The sequence below is a fragment of the Lynx canadensis genome, chromosome D3, assembly GCF_007474595.2.
Source record: "Lynx canadensis isolate LIC74 chromosome D3, mLynCan4.pri.v2, whole genome shotgun sequence".
Classification (NCBI taxonomy): Eukaryota; Metazoa; Chordata; class Mammalia; order Carnivora; family Felidae; genus Lynx; species Lynx canadensis.
In genome coordinates this window covers 4,100,065-4,123,815 of record NC_044314.2, presented here as the reverse complement: position 1 = coordinate 4,123,815, position 23,751 = coordinate 4,100,065, and the positions used below count along the sequence as shown (strand labels likewise).

Below are 23,751 nucleotides of genomic sequence, written 5' to 3'. Positions count from 1 at the left end.
CAATTTTCCTTTGGCTTCCTGTGCGGGTTCCCAGGTTGTACCAGGAGAAGCAGTGGCTAGAGCAAACTTGGGTTTGCCCTGAATAGTGACAAGAAATAAAAGCAGGTGTTGGTCTACGTAGCCGAACATCATCTATAGCAAGAGAGAAGTGCAGTTGTACGCACCCAACGAACAGCGCACGTTGTTTCGTCAGAAAAATCAGAGGTAGCGTTCGCTCCTTATGGGCGACTGTGAAGTTCTCAAAGAATAACGACACTGCATAAATGTGATCAAATGAAAATATCTAGTATTCATATTAGATAAAGTTTATATTTATAGAACTTTGATTAATGCCACAAGCCTAGCTATATCGGAACAGACTTTAAATCAAAACTGTTTTTGTCAGTGAATTAAGCCAGAGAAAGGCTAATCCTGCACAATATCACTTATATATGGAATCATAAAAAAAAGAAAAAAGTAAAAGACAAACTCCTAGAAACAGAGAACAGAAAAGTGGTTTCCAGGGGCTGAGCATGGGTGGCGCTAAACAAGTGGGGAGAGACTGGTTTTTAAAAGGGTGCAGACTTTCAGTTACAAGAAGAGGAAGGTCTGAGGACCTAACGTAAAACATAGCGACTGTTTTGGATAAGACTGTTGTATTATTGAAATTAGCTAATAGAGTAGGGCTTAAATGTTCTCACCAAATTTTTTTTTAAAAAGTACTATTTAAAAAAAAAAAGTACCGGTGAATACTGTCTCATTATTTCATTTACCTCAAATCTGTTGTCTCTATATTCTACTCTATTGTAACTGTTAATCCAGATAAGGGAATAAAACCCAAAGGTACTTAGACTGAAAGGTTCGTTGGGGAGCCTAGAAATCCAGCGATCTCGCAGACTTTTCGTAGCATGATGACAGTTGCAAGCCTTCTTCCTTGCGTGGTGACCTGGAAGGCGAGCACGCCCTGGTGACTCCGCACAGTTCAGCTAATCGCAGGCAGAGGTCAGCAGCGTGGCTGGTTTGTGAAGCCATGTTTGGTCGGTGGCCAGTATCGGTACTGCGGGGGGTTCCTCGTGGCGCACGTCGAGATGACAGCTGTGATGGACTTGTACTGTCTTTCACGTGGAGGCCATGTTGGCGGTAAGCTGACCTGGGGCTTTTGAGGGCTTGTCTTGCGAAATGACCTCAATGGATCTTCTTTTCAGATTTTCCATAGTGGATTGAGAAAGTCGCGCTCTATGTTAATGTATTCTTTTTTTGCCTACTCTTCTTATCCGTTTCGGCAGGAACTGAATTCTCTCTGTACAAGTATCTTCTCTTTTTCCCTGACCATTTTATTAGTGATCTCTTTTTCAATCTCAGTGGTTCTAATTGTGGTCTTGATTTGGTTTTGTATTTTCTGTACTGTTTAGGTCTGGTGTTATTTTTGTACACAGCGTGTGTTATTCAGACTTTCCTTCCCTGCCCGGTAGCACCCAAGCACATAGGCTTTTTAAATATTCGTTCCGGCCTGACAGGCCCTGTCCCAAGACAGCACAAGTCTTTTTTTTATATCAGGCCTTTAGTTAATGTGGGTAAATTTTCATCTAACAAAGCTCATTTAAGTAAGAGAAAATCTGTGGACTTTTAAACAAATAGATTCCATAGCACTAAAAATTACAATTTTGTTCAGATGTCTTTAAAAGGGGGAAAAACACTGAGATAATTTGTTCTGCTTATCATACGAGTAAGTTGTTTTGTTTGTGGATGAGGCTGAAATAAGCATTGAGATCGCAGATTAATTAGAAGAGCCATTTTGAACACAAAGTGACCACAGATTCCCTCTGCTATCTCTTCAAGTAGAATCTAGACAAACATGTTTATGTAACCCGCTGTTGCCGAATCCCAGATCCAGTCATTATAAAAGGACCAAAGCTATCTTTGGGGATGGTCTTTCTACAAGGAATTACTATGGACAGTCCCCTGGGTGGTAGTTAGATATATGTGTATATATTGTGGCAGAAAGTAAGGCCTTTGAGATGAAAAAAATAGAAAATATTTTTTTGGGCAATAGTCTCTTGCATAATAAGTTATTCCTCAGACATTAGAGCTATTATCACACAACAAAACACTCTGCTGTGTAACTATCTATATCTCCTAGCGTCAGAGGCTCACACACAAGTAGCTGATTAGGGAAAACTCTGTAATCACCAGGAGGGGCTGACAAGAGTCAGTAGAACATCAGGCACATCTTCCAGCGTAGTATTGGGTTTCACAGACTCAGATGTGGCTGGAGGAGAAAGTAACCAAACAATATTAACATAGCTGTGAAGCGCCTGAAAGTTGGACCAGGGTCACTAGTTCAATGGGAATGATAACACAGTAGTTCTGTCGTTTTCTGTTGTTTTCACAGATTCTGAAATATTGCTGTGCTAGGGCCTGTATAAACAAGTGGGGGAGAAAGAAAGACTTGAAACATTTAGAAAGGGGTGATGCGGTAGTTTCTGTGAGGCTCAAGACGTAACCTGGCTCCTGTATCCGCGTACCTTCTGTACCCTGAAGCCGCCTCCGTGGAGGAGGGTGTTGGCCTACGGTGCGGAAGGACATACGAGCGTGTGCTCTGCCTTTACTTTAAGAAGGTCTCTACAAATGAGACGACGTCGGTATTTTCTTAATTAGAGAATGTAATGCAAACTGTTGGCTTTCTCCTATTTGTGAGAAGTAGCAGGCTTGTGAGAAGTTCTAGAATGAATAATGCCCGTAAAGTTTCTCTTAGACAGCGATAACTTCCATCTTCCTTCCTACGGAGCTACCAGCCAGCTGAAGTAGAAATAAACCTGTTACTCTGTAGAATCTGTTAGTCTGTGACATAATGTGTAACCTGATACTTCCCCCCCAACACACACACACACACACACACACACACACACACGGAATTTAAACCTAATGTTAACCCTTACTTATGCCCCTTCAAGTTTAATTCCTTATTCTTCATTATTTCAACTTGAAACTTGCTAACCAACCCACATCCCTCCTTTCATATCTTTTGGAGATCTCTCACTGACTAAGGTTCAAATATATGTTAGTTGACTGTGCTTGGCTCTTCCTTTCCTCGATATGTTTTGTTTCTTCATCGTTAAGTTACATGTTTAACAAACATATGAAATGTCATAAAACAAATTAGAATTTTCCCACTGAGAGAAAATGTGGCAGATTTTTAGTTGTTGTGCGTAAATCAGTCTCTGAGATTGTGTTATTGGGGGTAAGAAGTGGTTGACAGTTAAGTTTGACAGATTTTTGTTCCAAAAACTTCAGATAGCTTTAATTTTAGTTTAAGATTCTGTTCGGTTTTCTACTCCCAAATTATACTTTCCATCTGACTTTATCTGGTTACTTCGGCCAACCCGGAGTGTCGGGCACATGGACCAGGTGGTGAGGGACAGCGAGAGTCCCCCTGGATAGCTGGAGTTTTACCCCAAAGGCCAGTGAGGAATTTTAGGAAGGAAAGGGACATACATTTTGTTGTTCCAATTTCACTGATGCAGTGCGAAGGGGGAGCCTGAGGAGGGACACAACAGGGGACAGAGAGGTCATGTAATAGATGCCTGCAAAGGTCCCTGGTGGAAACAGTAAGTCCCTAACCCTAAACTGACACAGGGCACAGGATAGAACGGCATGTGGGTCCCAGTGCTTGTCAGGAGGTGGGCTGCGTGGATCAAATCACTGGATTCAAGGGCAGGCTGACAGATTCATGCCACCCTTTAGACACCAGGGCTGCATGGTGGATGGCGGCACGGTTCCCGAGGTCTGCGCTGCCGGAGGAGGAAGGTCCCTTCAGCAGAGTGAGTGAGGTTCGGGATGTGTTAACTCTGAAATGCCCACGTGCGGTCCTAGAGGAAAAATGTCAGGAGAAACATAACCAGAATTCATAGACTTGCAACTTGAAGGCATCGATCGATAGGAGCGATATTTCCCTTGAAAATGGGGAACGGGAAAAACGCAGAGGGGCAGATTGCAAGTGTAACAGGGGCTGAGAAGCAGCTTCCCAGAAACGGAAGGGACCTCGGGGCAGCAGACGAGCCTTGTCAGACGCTTCACAGAGTAAGGGCAGTGCAGTCCCCCTGCCACGTCACCAAGAGGTCCCCGATTCTCTCGCGGAGACCAGTGCCAGTAAAGGGCCCGGGACAGAGACTAGGAAAGTGCACAAAGTGAGGAGATGGCAAGAGTGCAGGTGGGCTGCTCTTGAAGGAAGGTCTGTCCCGACGCCCGCCCCGTGACAACGCTTGGGAGACGGTGAGAGCCGGAAGGGCAGACGGGCAGGTGCACTTTGCACCTGTGCATCTGTCTTCATTTGTGTGCCAGAGATCGCCGCTTAGGGTTTTTGTGGGCGCCTACCTGCCAGGGTGAGAGAGCCAAGTGAAATAGCCGGGGTGAGTGCTGTCTCCCACCCAGGGGCCGGGATGGGGCACGTGAGGCTCGGCGTGCTGGTTTTGTGCCGCGTGGGGGGCACTGGCGGTGTGTTTGAGTAGGCCTCCGTGGCTTGGCAGAAGCCCTCCCGAGTCACGGCGCGCCTCGCATTCTCGCCGTGGGAGCCCCTGTCCGCGGAGAGCTCCAGCTTCAGAAGCTCGGAATCTGCTCGGGCAGCTGTTGTCACGGTGTTTCTGCACCACACACGCTCTTCCCTTTGTTGCGTTACAACTTGCATCGAGCACATGGAGATGGTGTGAGGGCATTATTCTGCCTCCCCGCCTCCCCTTCACCCCCCCAAACATTGGGATTTTATTTGTTTTATAGGAAGAATTTCCACAAAGGCCGTCCTAGTTTCACCCGTGTATGCAATTCAGAAATCCGCTTGGCACCCGCTTAACGATTCAGTGTAGTCATTTAACAAACACTCATTTTTAAATGCAATCTTTCAAAATGTGACATCTTTCCTGTGACTTAAACAGTTTTTGTGAGTGTCTCGGGGTTCTTCTCAGACCAATAAATCTAACAGGCTACTCTAGTGACGTCATCAGCCAGTGGAGGAGTTCAAGCACTCTTGGCGATGACACCGGACTCCCGCATGTTTTACAGTTTGCTCGATTTCTTTTACCTGTGGGTTGTTTGTGTGGCTTCGTCCAGCGGATTGTAGGTATGGCTTAGCCCTTTGATCAGCTGTGGACTTCATCATGCCTTCTGTGTCCGCTTGTGCTGAAACTTCTGTTTGTTTCAGATTGACCCCGTGCCTTCGTCAAATTGCCATACTCCTAGAAACCTGGGACTCTACCGGAATGGTCCCCCCAAGAGAAATGTAACAATAAGGATCATGTGGATAGTGGGGTCGGTGTGCGTACAGTATGAAGAGAGAAAGCGAATAGATCCCTCCTTAGGGTGAGAGGGTACATAGCGTAGGGTGCACCGTAAGTGCCGTGTCGGGGTCGCCATACCACACCCCTGCAGTGGAAGTGAGTCTTTGCTGTTGTCTCACAGGCTGGCGTGCGCTTTTTGTTTGTTTGTTTTTGCATTCAGGAGCATTGTGTGTGGATGTCCTTTGATCCTATTGGATTTCTTGCTGCTTTGTTTCTTTGCAGACGATGATTATCCCAAAATGGTTACGGCAGCATCTCAGTTTCTTGGTGTTAGCTGGTTTTTTAACTTTACAGATGAAAAGTGCATTCATTTCCCTTTGCAAATTGAGATGGTTCTATACATCTTGTCACAAATTTGGGGCAGCATTACTGTGGGTACAAGTGAAGGTAGTAGGAAGAGTCACCGTAGCATTCCCGAAGTAGGTTTGTTTCAGTATTGTCTGCAGTGCGTTCTTGACATGGTCGGGGCAGCATCCCTTTCCTGGACTCACTCGGCTTCCTTGGGGAAGAAGGGACCCAGAGACCCCAAGTAGGAATGGCAGTAGTAAGTGTGTCATTGGGAATGTACCCTCTCACACTCAAGGAGCCGTGTGCCTGGGCCTGAGAGATATATGGATGATCTCAGCATATATATATTTTTAATTACATGTTCCTTGCAGTTAATGATTTCTGTATGGCCACTGAAAAATGATGTTATGAATATAATGATTGTACAATCCAAATCTTACTTCTTGAGTTATACGTACTTGTTTTTAACTAATATGCACACACACATATATCACCTTCCTCGCGTCCATTTTTAACAAAACAGTCTCTTAAAACATTGTGTGCTCTGACATAGAAGAGATTCAAAACAAGGATCCAGTTTTATTTTTAAGGTTTTTTTGTTTTTGTTTTTTGGGTTTTTTTTTTTTAGTTTAAAAGTGGAATATATGTTTGCTTTAGCTGTAAAAGCACAATCAAGGCACCATGATAAGTGAGTCAGTGTTGTAAAAGTAAAACGAATTTTGCCTTCACTCACATGAGCTATAGAAGGAGGAAGCTTTATTGTCCCTGGGAAAGTGATAAGGCAGAGTAATTGTATATTATACTGTCCCAGAACATCTGCCTGAAGACTGGTGGAACAATTCATCTATCATGGGCGATACAGCATGTTTTGTCTTTCCGCTTTAACCCGTCCCCACTGCTGGCCTGCGTGGAGGTTTTGATAGGGCCTGCGCCTGGGCCGGCGCTCACATTAATCAGTCCCCTTGTTCAACACTCCAGCTGACATAATTACAACCTGCGCACAGCAGTTATTCAAGCCGAGTCCTTGTCACTCGTGGTGCGAAACTACACAGCTCTGATCCCGGAGGGGATTGCCTTATCACACAGAACAAGGGCTCGCAGGAGTCGAAGAGAATAGAAATGGGAAAATGTCTTCCGGGAGTACTATATATTCCTTTAAAATAAGACATTTGAGAGACTTACAAGGGACAAAGGGAAGCATTGTGTGCAGAGACTGAAATGAACCGGTTATTATTTTTAAATGCATTACGTGGAGCATTTTGTAAAAATGGACGTAGATTATTAAATAAATCCAGTGGCCCCGCGTCGTCAGTGACTATTTTGTATTAACTGTTTCTTCAAAAGTAATCATATATGTAACTTCAGAATAGGAAAAGCTTTCAGTGCTCCTTGGTAAGACTCAGTCTAACAAAATGAATGACGTATTCACTTGAAATCTACTCTCAAACAAATACACACTTAACTCAGAGAGCTTTGTAGGGAACAGAGTTAGAGCCAGGGAAAGATTCTTTCAAAACACTTTCAAAGGTGGGCAAGTTCATGGTTTCCTGTGACAGCGCAGTAAGGATCCTGGAGAGAGGGACCAGCAATGAAACTTTCTGTCTTCTCTCTTGTCCCACCTCCTCTCCCTGATCCTGCCTTGGGTGGATTACTGGCCAGTTCCTTCAGTATGCCAGCTAGTGGGGGTCGAAGTCTCCTTTTAGCCACTTGAGAATTCGTATTTAAATTTAGGGCAGCCCGCCCCCAGCCCCACTAGACTACCAGAGCTGTTGGGCATGTGGCAATTTATGAGATCGGGTCTGTAAACCACCTGATCAGCTGCACTCTTAGGCTCACACGCAGGAACTTGTTGGTGTTTTAAATCGAGTCTTTTTATTCTTCTCTTTAACATTATTAGATTGTGCCAAGCAAAACCAAGCTATGGCCTAGAGTATCAGAAGTAGTGTGGAACATTTTTGGTTCAGTGAAATTTACTTATATCACCTCAAATTTGAAAAAGCTCTCAACTATAAACTTTCCAGTAAGTTGCATGTATGTATGTATGTGTGTGTGTATAACGTGATTTGTAAAGTAGCCTTTTTTTTTTTTAACAGGTGACTTATTTCAAGTGCCAGTATTTCGGGCCCCTTTGTGAGCGTGTCTCTGTACTCTGTTTTGCCACCTTGGCCTGTCTCATAGTACGAGTCCGGTGATTGCGTGGGCCTAGAAAGATGGCCGGGCCCCACTTTCCTGTTCTCCCTTAGTACACATCCTTTCTCTCAGAAGGCTTCTCATCCACATGCCTTTCCTGGTTTTACAGCATTTCACTTGGCCAAGCTTAGCTGGTGAACAAAAGGAAAGAGTAAAACGCATCCTGTGAGGAAATAAATGCCAAGAGATGAAGAGTGGGATGGGGGCTGTGTTTTTCGAAGGTCCAGTACAAGCAGAGCGGCAGGACCACACTGCAGAGAACGTCCGCCAGCCAGGCAGAAGATTAGTGGAAGGAGGTGGAACCATTTGTAGGGCTAATTTGACATTTTGATTTTCGTAAGTCACGATCTTCAAGCCGTATTGTTAGCTCAGCCTAGAAAATGTGTTTTTGTGGCCAAATAAGTTTGAGGAACACGCTCTATGGCGTTCCCCGTGTCTGCCCCTGTTAGACTCCTAATGAACAGCACATTGAAGTCTCACGGAGCGCCTGCTGTAGAAGTTCCCTCCTTTCCTACCCGGCAACACAGCAGGTAATATTAAGGATTGAAACAGTTAATGAAACGTATTCTTTCTCTCTGATCTGAAGAAGAGTCAAGGAGAAATCAAGGTTCCTCAGGGCTTGCCCTTACTGGTGGGCCCTTCCCCCTCCATATGACACGGAGGACAGACCAAGTCTGGCCGCACGTTTAGGTCTGTCTCCTTCTCACTTAACAGGGCATGTGAGGGGACTATTCTTGAGGTGTTAAATGCTAACAAATAATTTGGGATTCTAACAGAGTTCAGTGTCGCTTCCTACCATTTTCATTGTTCTCCAGTAGAGTGGAAGGCGGGAAGGAGGTTGTTAGGTTTAAAGCCAACTCTTCCCCTTCCTGGTTGTAGATACCTTGAGCAGATTGAACGGAGAAGTGATGTAATTGGACATGACCGTGGGACCATGCACATTGAAGAGTGGGGGGGAGGTTGTGCCTGCTCTTGGGAACACGAGTAGCAGTGTTGGTGGGAGACGAAAGTCTTTGCATGACAGGCCTGGTGGCACAGGTGGTGCTGTGTCCATACGGAAGTGTGCACACAATCAGGTGAAACCAGTAGAGCGTTTTGAATAGTGTGGAAAGCGAGGTGATTTTAGGCCATTATCAATTAAAGATGCCACTGAAGGAGGGGGGGAGGGTGCAGCAGTGGACAGGTGAGATTTTAAACGCTGTTCGGAGTTAAGTTTCATATCACGAAGCACAGCCTTGAGTTATGGCTATTGATATACGTGATTCCTCTGTCAAATTGTATTGTCTTTGAGGGCGGAAACAAAATGTTTCATCTTTATGTTTCTTTTTTTGTGTGAGGTAGGCACAAAATTAAATATATGTTGAATACATTCATTTTGAAAATAATAAGTCAATACAGGTAAAAAATAGATTTTTCTCGTAACTGTACACTTTCCATATGAACTAAAGCAGTAATTGGGCATCCGTGACTTCTGTTCTGAAAGTGCCTTCCAGGGAGCGGGTCTGGAAGGCTGGCCTTGTTCCCATGGCTTCTAGACCAGCCCCCGCTGTGCAGACGTACGTACAGAGGCCCCCTGCGGGTCACACGTAGGCTGCTACTGTGGCTGACGTTGGGCACCTTTCCCCACGAGCACGTGTTAGTGTCCTAGCTTCGCTCGGAACGTGGTTGTGAATACTGGGCAGGGTTATAACCTGGAACCCGCACACGTCTATCTGCTCAGGAGTAGTGTGAGATGGTCAGTAATGCATCAGCTTTCATCCATTTCTGTGCTAACCTACAGATTCTTTTTAATTTTTTTTTTAATGTTTATTTTATTTTTGAGACAGAGCATGCGCGCACAAGCAGGAGAGAGGTGCAGAGAGACAGGGAGACACAGAATCCAAAGCAGGCTCCAGGCTCTGAGCTGTCAGTACAGAGCCCGGCATGGGGCTCGAACTCATGAACCACAAGATCATGACCTGAGCCAAAGTTGGTGCTTAACTGACTGAGCCACCCAGGCGCCCCCAAATTCATTTTTCTTAGAACATGTGGCTCTGTTGTAGCGTCACATGATGCACATCGCCTTATATCACACAGCAAATGCTAACATAATTATAACTGAGAAATAGAGAAAATGTACATGAATTCTTGTGGCCATAGCAATTGATTTCGAAGAATTGGGATTTATGAACAGCGGAAAGTCATGAATATAGGTGATCTGGTACGAATTATCCATAGAAACCACCAGTTAGTTAATGGGAAAAATGAAAAAGTTCGTAGAATTTAAAGCGAGGTGATTCAGAAACTATCCAATTAAAATTTGTAGGAAAAATTCAGGACATTGTATTTCGCGATTACTTGTGATATCTATAAACTCTTTTTATCTTATCAAAAACCAACAACAAAGAAAGAGGCTTTGGATAATTTTGTAAGTAATTAAACATGCCATTATTTTTAAATATGTATTTTACTTAAATACCCATAAAACTTACCATTTTACGTTATTTTTACTGTTTCAACCCTGTCACTTGAAAAGTCAGCGTCTTCCTACTGCACCCCGTTTCCCTGAGGTAACTACCTGTAAGCGCTCATATTTTGGTTCTGCTGGAGATAACCTAAGTACTTTGCTGATTCCTCTCTTTGTTTATGCACAGCATCTGGCTGTTGTACCATATCCAAAAGTTAGCTCAATTACCCTGTTTTCCACTATACCCCTCCTACTTCCCTGTTCTTATTATAATATTCTGTTTGGTAATCCAAGTGATTACCCTTAAAACTTGACTTACCCTAGTTAAATCTTTACATGATTCATCAGTTTGAAATGCCCTATGTAAATAGGAGAAACTTTGCATTTAGAGATTTCCATGTCCATTCTCAGCTTATGTCCACTATACTGCTTATTGTTTACAACATTTACATTTGATACAATACTGCACAATCCACTTGTTTTTAAGATACGTGCTCTGATCATATATGCTTTACATGAATAAAACTTAGAAGATACTCTCGTGAATCATCCAAGTAATCCAAAAATACGCTAAGCAAACATACAAGTTTCCTGACTTGGAAACTTTTCCGTAAAGATAATTACCATGAATAGTTTGCTGGCCATCCTTCTTCTACCCATTTCATGCATTTATATATCTATATGACTATGCATATAGAATTTTAAAGAGCTGGAAGGAGCCATGTATGTGATTTTTCTGGGACTTGCCTTATTTTTGTTTTGACTTAATACTATGTCTTGGAAAATTTTCCATGGTGGGACATAAGGTCTGCCTCATTTTACTTGATGGCTTTTGTCCAACAAATAAGTATGAATGATGAACGGCATACACACTGGGCCTTTTTCAACAACACTCGCCGGGAAAAAGTCACAGTGCAGTGTGTGGCCATGGTCCCTACCCACATCCAGGCCTCCTGTACCCTGTGGCAACACTTGGAGTTCATGGTGTTGGGCATTGGGCTGGGAGAGTCCTGGCCCTTTGACTGTGGAGCTTCCCAGCTGCACCACTGGGCGAGTGCCATTCTTCATGGGTGCGTGTTCAGGGCTGTGCTCGGGCAGTCCAGGCCTCTTGCCTTGTTCCGACGCCACGAAGCAATGGTTAGGGAAGACCCTCTCTTTCACTGCAGTCAGGCTCTATCTGCCCAGTGCTCTGCTAGGGTGAAGTTGGCTACCATGAAGCTCTGGGGGGGGGGGGGGGTCCCGGCTCCTACTCTGGGCAGCACGCTCACAAGTTAACTTACCCGTCAGCCGTGTTGAATCCCACAGTGTGGATCACCGTAAAGTAATGATCCGTTCCTCAACAGATATCCACTTTAAATTTTTCCTAGTGTTTAGGTGTTATAAATAATGGCTTAACAATTCTCTTTGGGGCTAATTTCTAGAAATTGAATTCCTAAATCCAAGAGTGTGTGTGTGTGTGTGTGTGTGTGTGTGTGTGTGTGTGTGTATCTTAATTTTTTAGGCAATCCTCAAGTGTCTTCCAAAAGCCTTTGCCGACACGGTCACCAGTGATATTCGTCTCCCTTACCAACAACTAATATTGCCAGTCTTCTTAAATTTTGCCCTTCTGTTACATTAGGCTTTAATTTCTATTTCCTTGGCTACTAGAATCATTGATTATGTTTTAATGCTTACATAACCTTTTATAGATCCCCCATTATGGATTTCTTTTTTTTTTTAAATATGAAATTTATTTTCAAATTGGTTTCCATACAACACCCAGTGCTCATCCCAACAGGTGCCCTCCTCCATGCCCATCACCCACCCTCCCCTCCTTCCCACCCCCCCATCTACCCTCAGTTTATTCTCAGTTTTTAAGAGTCTCTTATGGTTTGGCTGTCTCCCTCTCTAACTTTTTTTTTTCCCCTTCCCCTCCTCCATGGTCTTCTGTTAAGTTTCTCAGGATCCACATAAGAGTGAAAACATAGGGTATCTGTCTTTCTCTGTATGACTTATTCCACTTAGCATAACACTCTCCAGTTCCATCCACGTTGATACAAAAGGCCATATTTCATTCTTTCTCATTGCCACGTAGTATTCCATGGTGTATATAAACCACAATTTCTTTATCCATTCGTCAGTTGGTGGACATTTAGGCTCTTCCCATAATTTGGCTATTGTTGAAGGTGCTGCTATAAACATTGAGGTACGAGTGCCCTATGCATCAGCCCTCCTGTATCCCTTGGGTCAATTCTAGCAGTGCTCTTGCTGGGTTATATGGTGGATCTATTTTTAATTTTTTGAGGAACCTCCAAACTGTTTTCCAGAGTGGCTACACCAGTTTGCACTCCCACCAGCAGTGCCAGAGGGTTCCCGTTTCTCCACAACCTCGCCAGCATCTACAGTCTCCCGATTTGTTCATTTTAGCCATTCTGACTGGCGTGAGGTGGTATGTGAGTGTGGTTTTGATTTGTATTTCCCTGATGAGGAGCAACGTTGAGCATCTTTTCATGTGCCTGTTGGCCATCTGCATGTCTTTAGAGAAGTGTCTATTTGTGTTTTCTGCCCATTTCTTCACTGGATTATTTGTTTCTCAGGTGTGGAGTTTGGTGAGCTCTTTATAGATTTTGGATACTAGCCCTTTGTCTGATATGTCATTTGCAAATACCTTTTCCTGTTCTTTTGGTTGCCTTTTAGTTTTGTTGCTCTTCTTTCAGTTTTTGAGATATTTATCTTTATTTCTTATTAATCATAGTTACTCATTTTGTAGTATTAATCATTTGTTTTTATATCTGTTGCATACATTCTCTCCATTTCTTTGACTTGTTTTTTAACTTTATAATGTATTATGCCATGTAGCAGTTTTAACTTTTATGAAGAGTATTTTGCTGCATCTTTTTGTAGCATTTGGGTTTTAAAATTTAGGAATGCTCTTTCCAACCAAGATTATAAAAATATTTTCTGGTATTTTCTTCTAGCACTTTTATAATTTAGTTTGCTTATGTTAATCTTAAACTCCAAATGGCATTTATTTTTACACAGTTAAGGCCATAGAAATCTAATTTGTTTTTCCCCATACAGAAGGCAGTTGACTCAACACCATTTATTATAAAAAAACCCATCATTTCCTTATTGATCCAAAATGACATCTTTATCCCTTATATACATGGATCTTTGTGCCTTCTATTCTGGTGATGTATTTGGTTTAACACTCCAAATGACATTCATTTGCTAAATATCATTGATAAAATGTTTCATTTTAGGCAAAGGAATATGAAAATCTTTATTCTTATAACTTCTCACCAATTTTAAATTTAAGCAGCACAAATGTTCTGCAGTCTAAAATTATCACGCTCTTTCCTTACGGGCCCTTCCGTGAGAACATAAGCAGTGGGGGACTGTGTACCTTGGGCCGTGTCACGGGCACTGTGAAGCGGTCCCTGAGCTTGTGCACTGGAGCACATTCCTCCAAGCTGCAGTGACTCGGTAGCTTTCTGTCCTCTCCCCCAGAGATCATCTTGTTTTGCTCAGACTGGTTTTTTGCCCAGTAAGTTTATAATTAAATACTACTGGTTAAAAAAATACATGATTAACTTCTTAAGTTTGATTTACATAAATACTTTCTTTGGATTTTTCCTTAGTCATTTTAAACTACTCTTATATATAGTAGAAACTCTTTCCACTGAAATTTTAAATAAGTACTATAGTGCACAGTATTGATGCACTTGTTCCAATACATAAAACTTAACTACAGAGTAATTATTTTCAAGGATAGGAATTGAAAGACTATATTCCAAAGCAGGTGGAAGAAATTTCACTTCTCAGTGTGTACACATATATACACTATATAACTATTTTGAGACTCTGCTTTTATTCAGATGAATTGAAATTACTTTTCATTTACAGTAAGAAAATTGCTAATAATGACCCTGATAGTTGCACTGTCTTGCATTTAATAGAAAGGCTAGCAGCAGTAATAAAAAAAAAGAATTGAGTACCTACTGTGTTTTCTGAACACGTTTAATGTGATTTACTTTAATTCTCCTGACAGCCTTATGGGATACATATATTATTCCCATCAAACAAAAAGAGTTCTCCACGGTCAGGAAGTTTGGGAATCAAGGTGTTAAGCAAAACTGACATGTTTCTTTAAGTAGAACTTCCAGAATTTTTTATATCAGTTCACATATGTAACATGCCAGATTGTTACCAAAAGATTAGGACCATCATCAATTTCACACAAGAGAATTTGGGAGTCTTGAGGCGGATGTGTAGCTTCCCTGGAGAAACAGAAGACCCAGATTTATTTAGGATCTCCGTGTTCAGGCACTCTCCACACACTTCCGCACACGGCATCCGGGCCACTCTCTCTGTTTCGGCTTCTTTATCAGAAAGATCATATTATCAGTACATATTAGTAAATACATGGAAAATACTCAGTTGCGTCAGGGCTATTATTTATTACTGGCCCAGGTCTCTCCGGTTCTATATTAACTCAAGGTGTTTGCTACACCTGCTGAAGACCACAGCCTCATGACTGCCTCCATGATAGCCTGGCTGGCAAGCTGTGATCTAGGAGGCAAAAGGATGAGCGAGCTCTACCGGACGTGAGCCTGCTGGAGCCTGGCTTAGTGAAAAGATTGGCACGTGCACAGACTGGCCAGCTCACCATAATCGAAAGTCCAGAATTTGCTTGGAACAACTAAAGGTGTTAGCAAGATGGCATTTCAGGTCAGCGGGGGAAAGATGTACTATTCATGAATGGTACCGGCAGGTCCAGCGAGCAGTCTGGATCTGCCCTGTGCACCACGCTCTAGGATGGTGTCGAAACGGGTCTGGTACTTAATGTGAGGTCATGCAACTATACAGGTCCTAGAACAAATCTGGGACACTTCTTTTATAACTTCCAAATGAGGAAGTCCGAGAACACAGTTTAAAAACTTCTGCTTTTCCATAAGCAAAGTCAAAAGAAGAAAAGGGAAACTAAGGAAAAACTACTTGCAGCTTCTGTCCTAGGCAGTCAGTCTCCTTAATGTATAAGAAAATGACTAATCACACTAAAAAAAAAAAAAGGCAGATCAAAATATGAAAACATTGCATGAAAAAGAATACGTATGGCATTTCAATATTTGAAGGTACTTAACCTCGTTCATTATAAGAGAAATGTAAAGTAAAACCTAAAAGAAATGAAACTCCAGTGAGCTGGAGTTTTTTTCTCCTACCAAATTGGCAAAACTTGAACGTTTGGAAACACACTTCATTGGCAAGAATGTGCAGAAACAGGATCTCTCAAACGTTGCTGGTAGAAGTGTAAATTGCTACAACTTCTCTGGAGGGCAGTTTGGCAGAATTTGTCAAAATTATGAAACCATATGCCCGCTGATGCTTGAAACACTTCCACTGGGCATCCTGAGATTCTCTTGGCATCCTGAGAAATCGAAAGTGTCTTACGAGATTATTCATTGCAACCTTGTTGATACGAGCAAGTGATTGGAAACAACCTAAATGCCCGTCCGTAGAGCATCACTGAAATAGAGTATGCTGTGTTCATAATGTGGAATACTGCATGGCCATTAGAAGAGAAAAAGAAGGCAGAGAAGAAAGGGAGCGAGTCGTAGGGAGGGTGGAAGGTAGCATCGGGCGGGGGGGTGGGGGGCTCTCTCATGCTGCTGTGTTGCTAGGTGAGGTAAGCAAGACACAGACTTATGTTAGGGCAGCAAGTTTATATACCAGGAGGATAGAGAGTATATCTGTGGCTTGAAAAAGTCGTTTTTAATTCTCCCAGAAGATGGCTCAGAAATTATAAAGTGTATCTCCCTGGGGGAGAAGGAGTTATCAAGGCAGGGTGGGGCCGTGGTAGGAGGCACTTTTATCGTATATACCCATTGTTAGACTTTTTGTTTGCAATGGATGTTTGTTCCACAGCCTCACTGGTGCTTTTCATTTTAATAACCAAAATAACATACATCAAAAGAGGAAAAAATTCTGTAGAATTTTTTTCAAGTTTCCTTTTCCTTAGGTTAAATGTAACATAAATTTAACTTTATGTGTTTTTTGGGGGGGGTTAATAGGTAGTGAGTTAGTAAGTCGTACTAAGAAATAATTTTGCAGAGATCTAGAAGCGCTTTTGATGTTCTCCTTATTATTTTGAAAAGCATTGCCTTCGAACTGAATAAAATATTTCCTTTATAAGGTAATTTAAGAAGCCTTAAAATGCGTTCCCATTTTGGTCGTTTTGCTGTTGCCCAGCTTGTATTTTACATAACACATCATACTTTAATGTCTTCACAGATGTATAGTAAGCTGCCTCGAGATTTTCATCATGTCATATTCCAAAATCTAAGTCTAAATTTCCTTATAACTTTCCCACTAACACGGTGCCTGCCGGTGGTGGTCCCAGCACTTCCTGCACGCGTCCTGAATCCCCGTACTGGTGGAACTGGGCTGAGTCCCTTTATCTGTCGTTTCTCTTGTACCAGCCTGTCTTGACTACTGTGACTTTTGAGCTGGCAAAGTGTGAGTCTTCCAACTTAGTTCTTTTTTGAGACTGTATTGACTCTTCTAGGCCCTGTGCATTTCTGTGTGAACTTTAGGATCGCATTTCGATTTCTGTAAAAAATCCAGCTGAGCTTTTGACAGGGAGTGCATTAAATCTGTACAGCAGTTTGGGGAGTATTGCCATCTTAATAATATTAAGTCCTCCAATCTAGGAACAAGGGACAAAAATAAGCTGTTTATCAGGGGCGTCAAAGTGAAAACATTATTCAGTCACTCACTTCTGATTAGTGTATGCCCGGTGGGCTTAACCGCTGGAATGCCTGGCGATTTACATATGACACTATTAGAAATAATATCTTAAAACACCCTTCCTTCTCCCCTACGTCCCATCTTTGATTAGCCCCACTTCATTTTCCCATTCTAATTGCTACTCGTAAATTCTGTTTTGGGGAAGGATGATCATTTTCAGGCTGAGTAACATTCAGAATTACTTAGCAGAAGGTGTCTGGTCTCTATTGTTCACCAAATTTTGTGACATTACTCCATGTTCATAGTATGAACACAGAGTATTACTCACGCAACAGTGTGTTATGTCGTGCTCTCAAGTGCAGGGACCAAAGTTTGTCCTTACTTCCTGCAGGTATTCTGCTTTAAATGGTATTGACATAATATGTCATAGCTTTTGCTTCTTAGGCTTTGATCGGAGTAGTTTGATTTTGCAGGTGGGAAAGGCTCATTTTTGTCCCAATATTTTATTTTATTTGTTTAGTGTTTATTCTGAGAGAGAGGGAGAGATTGGATCCCAAGTAGGCTCCACAGTGTCAGTGCAGAGCCCGATGTGGGGTTAGATCCCACCAACTGTGACATCATGACCTGAGCCAAAATCAAGAGTCAGACACTCGACTGACTGAGCCACCCAGGCTCCCCTGTCCCAGTATTTTAAAAAGTTTAATATTGGGGCGCCTGGGTGGCGCAGTCGGTTAAGCGTCCGACTTCAGCCAGGTCACGATCTCGCGGTCCGGGAGTTCGAGCCCCGCGTCAGGCTCTGGGCGGATGGCTCGGAGCCTGGAGCCTGTTTCCGATTCTGTGTCTCCCTGTCTCTCTGCCCCTCCCCCGTTCATGCTCTGTCTCTCTCTGTCCCAAAAATAAATAAAAATGTTGAAAAAAAATTAAAAAAAAAAAAAGTTTAATATTGCATAACATTAAATGCAGAAGAACAGATTTTGATTGCGTATAAATACCCTGTCATCCATGAAATGCATAAAATTGTATCTTTTACAGACAGACATTTCCTATTTTATTTTCTTGTGATCATGTATTTAATGTGTCTTACCTGTTTGTGTATAAAGCATAAAATTATAAAAATACATATATAGATGTATTATGCATAAAACATATGAATGGTATATATAGTATAAAAATATGTGTATATGTAAATATATGTGCACGAAATAGTCCTTCATACATGATAAGGTACCAAGCTCCACACCACTTCTTGTTTTGTCTAGTTTTAAATAAAAAGGCTTTCACCTTTTAAAATTCTCCCCTCCCCTCCTATGCTTGTTCATCATTAGTCTCCTGATTGTTACCTTTCGCACGCTCTTTAGGTCCTAAGAGGTGTTAGTTTATTTTTGCCCAAGACACACCCTTCCTAAAAACAAAATACTCTGTTTTCCATGTCATCTAACACCTTCACTGAAGATGACGGTTCCTGGCTTTATATTCTCTTGTACCTAAGTATGCATTGTGTGTTGAAGTTGGTGGGTTTTGGTAATTCTCATTTCCTCACTTGATCAGGATTGTCTCAGATGATTCTTAATGCCTAGCTTTTTCCATAAGGAAGTAATGTAGGTGGCACCAAAGAGTGGGAAGTTCAAATAACAGTACTAACTAAGTACAGTGGGAGCTTTTTGTTCTCACTCCCTGGTGTGAGTAAACATTGGTGAATTGAGGGGGTGTCTGCGGTGCCATGGAAAACAAAGGGGAGGTCTGTAGAATTAAGGGAGTAATTTGGAACAGTTCACTCAGCTCATCAGGGAATCCAAAAAATGGTCCTTTTCCTTTTAATGATAAAAGTGGACACGTGTTTCATCCACCTTCAGATGTTTTCCTGTGTTACTTGTGTCCCCAGGATGCAGAGCTCTTAGCCCAAGGACACTTATAGGTTTAAGAGACTCCACAACCCCACCCTTTTCTTAGAACCTGTCTAGTATCTTTGATATGTAAATATATAAGGAAGGAGGTCTTAACCACTTTCTAGCTGTGACCTTTGATAGTCAGCCCATCTCCTGATGGCCCCTTCCTTCTCTAGTAAAAAATCTCTAGGAGAATCTCTCACTGTCTCTGCCTCCAGGAGACCTGTGATACCCTCAAAGGAGCAGGTCAGTGAGAGCACAGAGAGCACATTCGGTATTTATTCATTCTTTACCGAATACTCTGATTATTAATTAGCTCTAGGGATTTATATAAACAGCAAGTTTGGTGATTCAGTAATGGCAAGAAAGAGGTTAGCTGTATGTGCATATTTTCACAAACTTACATTTAGTCTGATTTTAAGAGAAACTTAACATAAAGCTTGGCAGAGCCCTTGCCAAAGGCAAAGCTGAAAATAACTGAAAAATATCTGTTGTTCCAGTTTTTCTTATTTTTAAAGGTGTTTGCTGTTATTGTAAATATTTCTTATATGTTTGTTTATTTTTAGAGAGAGAGGAAGAGAGAGAGTGTGAGCAGGAGAGGGGCAGAGAGAGAGAATCCCAAGCAGGCTCCGGGCTATCAGTCCAGAGCCCGATGCAGGGCTTGGTCCCATGAACCATGAGATCATGACCTGAGCCAAAATCAGGAGTCAGAGACTCAACCACCTGAGCCCCCAAGGTGCCCCTATAAATATTTTTTAATGTAAATATTAATATATAATTAAAGTATATTTGGAAAACAGAAGTGGGCATTGCTGTATAGCTGCATTAACATTTTGAGGTGTTTCGAGTCTAGCTATAGAGGGATCTCTCTGATTCAGTCTTTCTGAGTACACACAGCTGGGCATGTGCAATTGATGACTTACTCTGCCGGGGGGGATGGGAGGGGGGCGGCCCAGCTCTTCCAGAGGAATACTTTGGATCCAGTTACAAGACTGTTGTGACAATGCAGGGTGACTGTTCATTCACGAGGACAGTATTTGCATTTCCCCTTCATCTGCCCTCTCCGGGAAAGGGTGTCCCTGTCCCGTTTGTGGAGTGTTCTTCCTAAGGCCATTGGCATGGACTGTGCCTTGCTTTCATGGTTCTCTTCCATCCCCCCTCCTCATGAGTGAATAGATAGTGTATTTTCCGGGTCTCTGCATTTCTTTTTTTTTTTTTTTTTTTTTTTTTTTTTTTTTTTTTCAACGTTTATTTATTTTTGGGACAGAGAGAGACAGAGCACGAACGGGGGAGGGGCAGAGAGAGAGGGAGACACAGAATCGGAAACAGGCTCCAGGCTCTGAGCCATCAGCCCAGAGCCCGACGCGGGGCTCGAACTCCCGGACCGCGAGATCGTGACCTGGCTGAAGTTGGACGCTTAACCGACTGCGCCACCCAGGCGCCCCGGTCTCTGCATTTCTAACGTCATTGGTTGCCTTTACCTGTGAGTGCTAACGCAGCTACTGGAAAGTTGGGAGATCAGAACCCTCTTTGCATTCCTCACCAGTGTTTCCTAGGGTGCGTTCCCGAAAGCGAACGTGGCGGTGCCGTGGCTCATCCACGATGCACCTGTAACTCGGAAGTGTCAGGGCGGTGCACAGCCTTCACCGTCGCGTGGGCATCGTGACACGTGTTTGCCAACTACCATTTTCCCGCCCTGCCGTTCACAGAACCTTCGCTTCACACAGCGGCCGGCAGGATTTTGTCCTTCGGCAATACCCTCAAGAAAAGCTGATAATCCTGTCGCTTGATTTTCTTCTGCCACTTAATTTTGCTCTGCGGGAAACCTGAGGCCAGCCTCATACTTCATTTCTTTCGAGTTAGGTGCAGCCCTCCCCGACCTGCTTGAACTTGTGCAGCGCTCATTTTATTACTGTTCTGACAAAGGAAGCGGCTGTGCGTGTGTTCAGAAAGGGTCTAGGTGTGCCGTCTCTGATGCAAAGACGTGGAGAGGGGTGAAGGAGCGAGTAGGAGAGTTTGCTTCAGGGAGCAGAGGCCAGCTCCCCGGTACCCAGGCACTTCAGGCCTCACATTGCTGGGTTTGTCGGCAGACAGCGTGAGAGGAATCTCTTCCTGTTCTCAGGGCTGTTTGGCGTATGGCATCCAAGGCCCTCGCTGTATCTTTTAGTGATGGTTCGTGATGCTCGGAAAACTCACAGGCACTTACCACGCCGATGCTTCTCTGTCTCCAGACTGTTTTAGAGCCTGACTTCGAAGCGGCTCACTTGGTAGAACGTAAAAGCCAAAGCTTCTTTGTTTCTTTAATGCTCTAAATTCAGTGGAGGCAAGAGTGCTTCCCTTTGTACCTTTCCTCCCTCCTCAAAGGTGTGCTCTCGGGGTGAAGGAAGCTCCTTCAGTGCCCTCAAGTGGCACCAGAATAATTTGAGATGAAAATCGTAGAACCTGAGAGTTAGTGCTTCCAGTTGTGCATAGGATTAAGGTAAAAGGCCAACTTAAAAATCAGCACCAAGGTCCCCAAAACTGCCAGCCTCATGGGATTAATGAATTGCACGAGTGCAAATTCGCGTCTGAGTCCAGCACTTGGACTAGTGCCTGGTAAGGCCTACGTGCGTGCTCTGGCCGCTGTCCGTGTTTGTGGTGCTCGACCTTAACGCGGTTTACTTTCCTTTCTTACTTGCTAGGTCCAACTGTGCTGAAAATATCCGCAAACACATTCTACACACGGGCAAACACGAGGGGGTCAAGATGTACAACTGCCCCAAGTGTGACTACGGGACGAACGTGCCCGTGGAGTTCCGGAACCACTTGAAAGAGCAGCACCCGGACATCGAAAACCCGGACCTGGCTTACTTGCATGCTGGTAAGGGGCTCGGGGCCTTAAAGTAGTTGGCGTTTTTAGGAGGATTTCATTCCGTTTATGAAAACAGAAGGCTATTGGTCCCTTCCCGTCATTTACCTTAATGTGGTGGAGTGTGTGACCGCGTCTGCTTCGAGACTACGAACGGCGCGTTCCAGGCTCCTCCCACTCGACCAGGGAAACAGGTCTTTTCGGTTCTGTGTCAGCCGGAGCAGATGTGACAAAGTAACCACCACCCCCGCCCCTGCCCCGGACGGTAAAGTTATAACCACAAATAGCCGACAGGCAGTGAAACGTTTGCGATGGTAGTAGTTGTTTGAACTTCATGTTCTGACCGATGGGTAACATTTTTAACTTTTTTCAAAGCATGTTTGTGAATTGAAATGTTACGCCCTGTCCCTGTGTACCACTGTCTCATGGGGAGTACCTGGAGAGGGACGTGACCGAGGACGGTGAGTTGAGCGACTTGGCACGGGGTACCATGGTGTCGCTCACTCCCCAGAAGTTAGGAGGGCCTTGTCCACGGTGTGAGGGCCGTGTTGGTGGCGGCAGAGGTGGCTGCTAAATGCTGTAGCCTCCTTGGATTGGAAGTCGGGTAGCTCCCTCTGCGGGGGTCTGGGGCATGGCAGCAGCTGCTGGGGTAAGCAGGACCATTCCTGTGTGTAGCCCAGCGTTTTGACAAGCAAGAATGCCTCCCTTGAGTGCTGAATCCTTACTGTGCGGAACAGCAGTGTGATGGACGTGAGTATGAGAACCTGCTTGAGGAAGTGCTTGCCCGAAGGAAATTTAGAGTAAGTTCTGAGATGTAGCCCAAGCGGTGCTGTATTTAAATAGTAGCAGTTGATACAGCGGCTGTTTTAGGCAGACGCTTTGGGATCAGTTGGAGACAAATGCAAACTCTGTCTACGTCTTTCCTTCCTGGCCCTGTGACCTCAGGCAGGCCCGCTCCGTCTTGCGTCAGCTGTCTCGTGTGTAAATCTACACGGTGGTAAAGAAGTTAAAAAGCTAACGGCTAAGAAGCTCTTAGCTCGGTACCTTTTGTGCCTGACCAGCAAGAGCCGCGCAGAGGGGGTGGTGGGTCACAGGGGTAACGCTGGAGATGTGACAGAAGTGTTTGAAAGTTGTGGCAAACCCTGCCCAAAGTGCAAAAGTCATGGGAAACCCTGCCCGTTTGCAAAACGCGTAAACCGTCTTTGCTCAGGCAACACGTACGTGGAAAGAAACAGAACCTAATGAGTTATTTGATGGATAATATTCTTATTGATCGATTATTAATACATTTGACAACGTCTGCCTATAAGGTCTTGTGTTTTCTGCTGCTGTGTTCTTTCAGATTCGTGTTTGCTATGATTGGCCTTTTAAGGTAATGGTAGAACGTCTTATTTTTTCTCTGTGTTGTATCCGGGGCTGTTTTTGAAAAACAGAAACACAGGTCAGTATTCCTCACATTTTGGTGAGATTGTTACTGAAAAGGTTTCAGACTGGACAGTTTAAAGCTTTAGTCACAAAAACAGATGAAGTCAAATTGAAGTATGTTCTGGCCTTCATCCCCTAAGGATTCTTCCCTCAGATGAGCCCTGACCATACAGAAGAACTGCCTGTGGACGGAGGTACTTCGGGAGATGGCCGAGCAAAGTGACCTCCGCTGATATCGGGCCACCAACAAAGTACCGTTTTTGTTGAAGTTTATTTATTTATTTTGAGAGAGACAGTGACTGCACAAGTGAGGGAGGGGCGAAGAGAGAGAGGATCCCAAGCAGGCTCCGTGCTGTCAGCTCAGAGCCCAACACGGGGCTCGAACTCGTGAAACCGTGAGATCATGACCTGAGCTCCTCTCAGCGGAGCCCCCCAGACGCCCCAGCAAAGTACCACTTTCAAGGTAGTAGTACTGTGCCTGCTTCTCAAGGCGCGATATCAGTGTCTCCCATCACTCGCTGCGCCGGCTAGACATTGAAAACCGGGTTATTTCCCTAAAAGAAAGTATTTCTGACTTGCAGATGAACACCAGGGAAAGGGGCGGAAGCTGACTGCAGAGCAGAGACACGCGTT

The 23,751-nt window shown here is 43.7% G+C and overlaps 1 protein-coding gene across 2 annotated transcripts in view; it reads left to right on the top strand.

Annotated features, from left to right (window-relative positions):
• Positions 1–23,751, top strand: part of ZNF407 (zinc finger protein 407) — a 457,064-nt gene that overhangs the window by 292,164 nt on the left and 141,149 nt on the right. For both annotated transcript variants that reach the window (XM_030336740.1, XM_030336741.1), the window contains one exon: positions 21,527–21,705. In XM_030336740.1, coding sequence (XP_030192600.1) covers positions 21,527–21,705 — 179 coding nt within the window. The remainder of the gene's footprint in view (positions 1–21,526; positions 21,706–23,751) is intronic.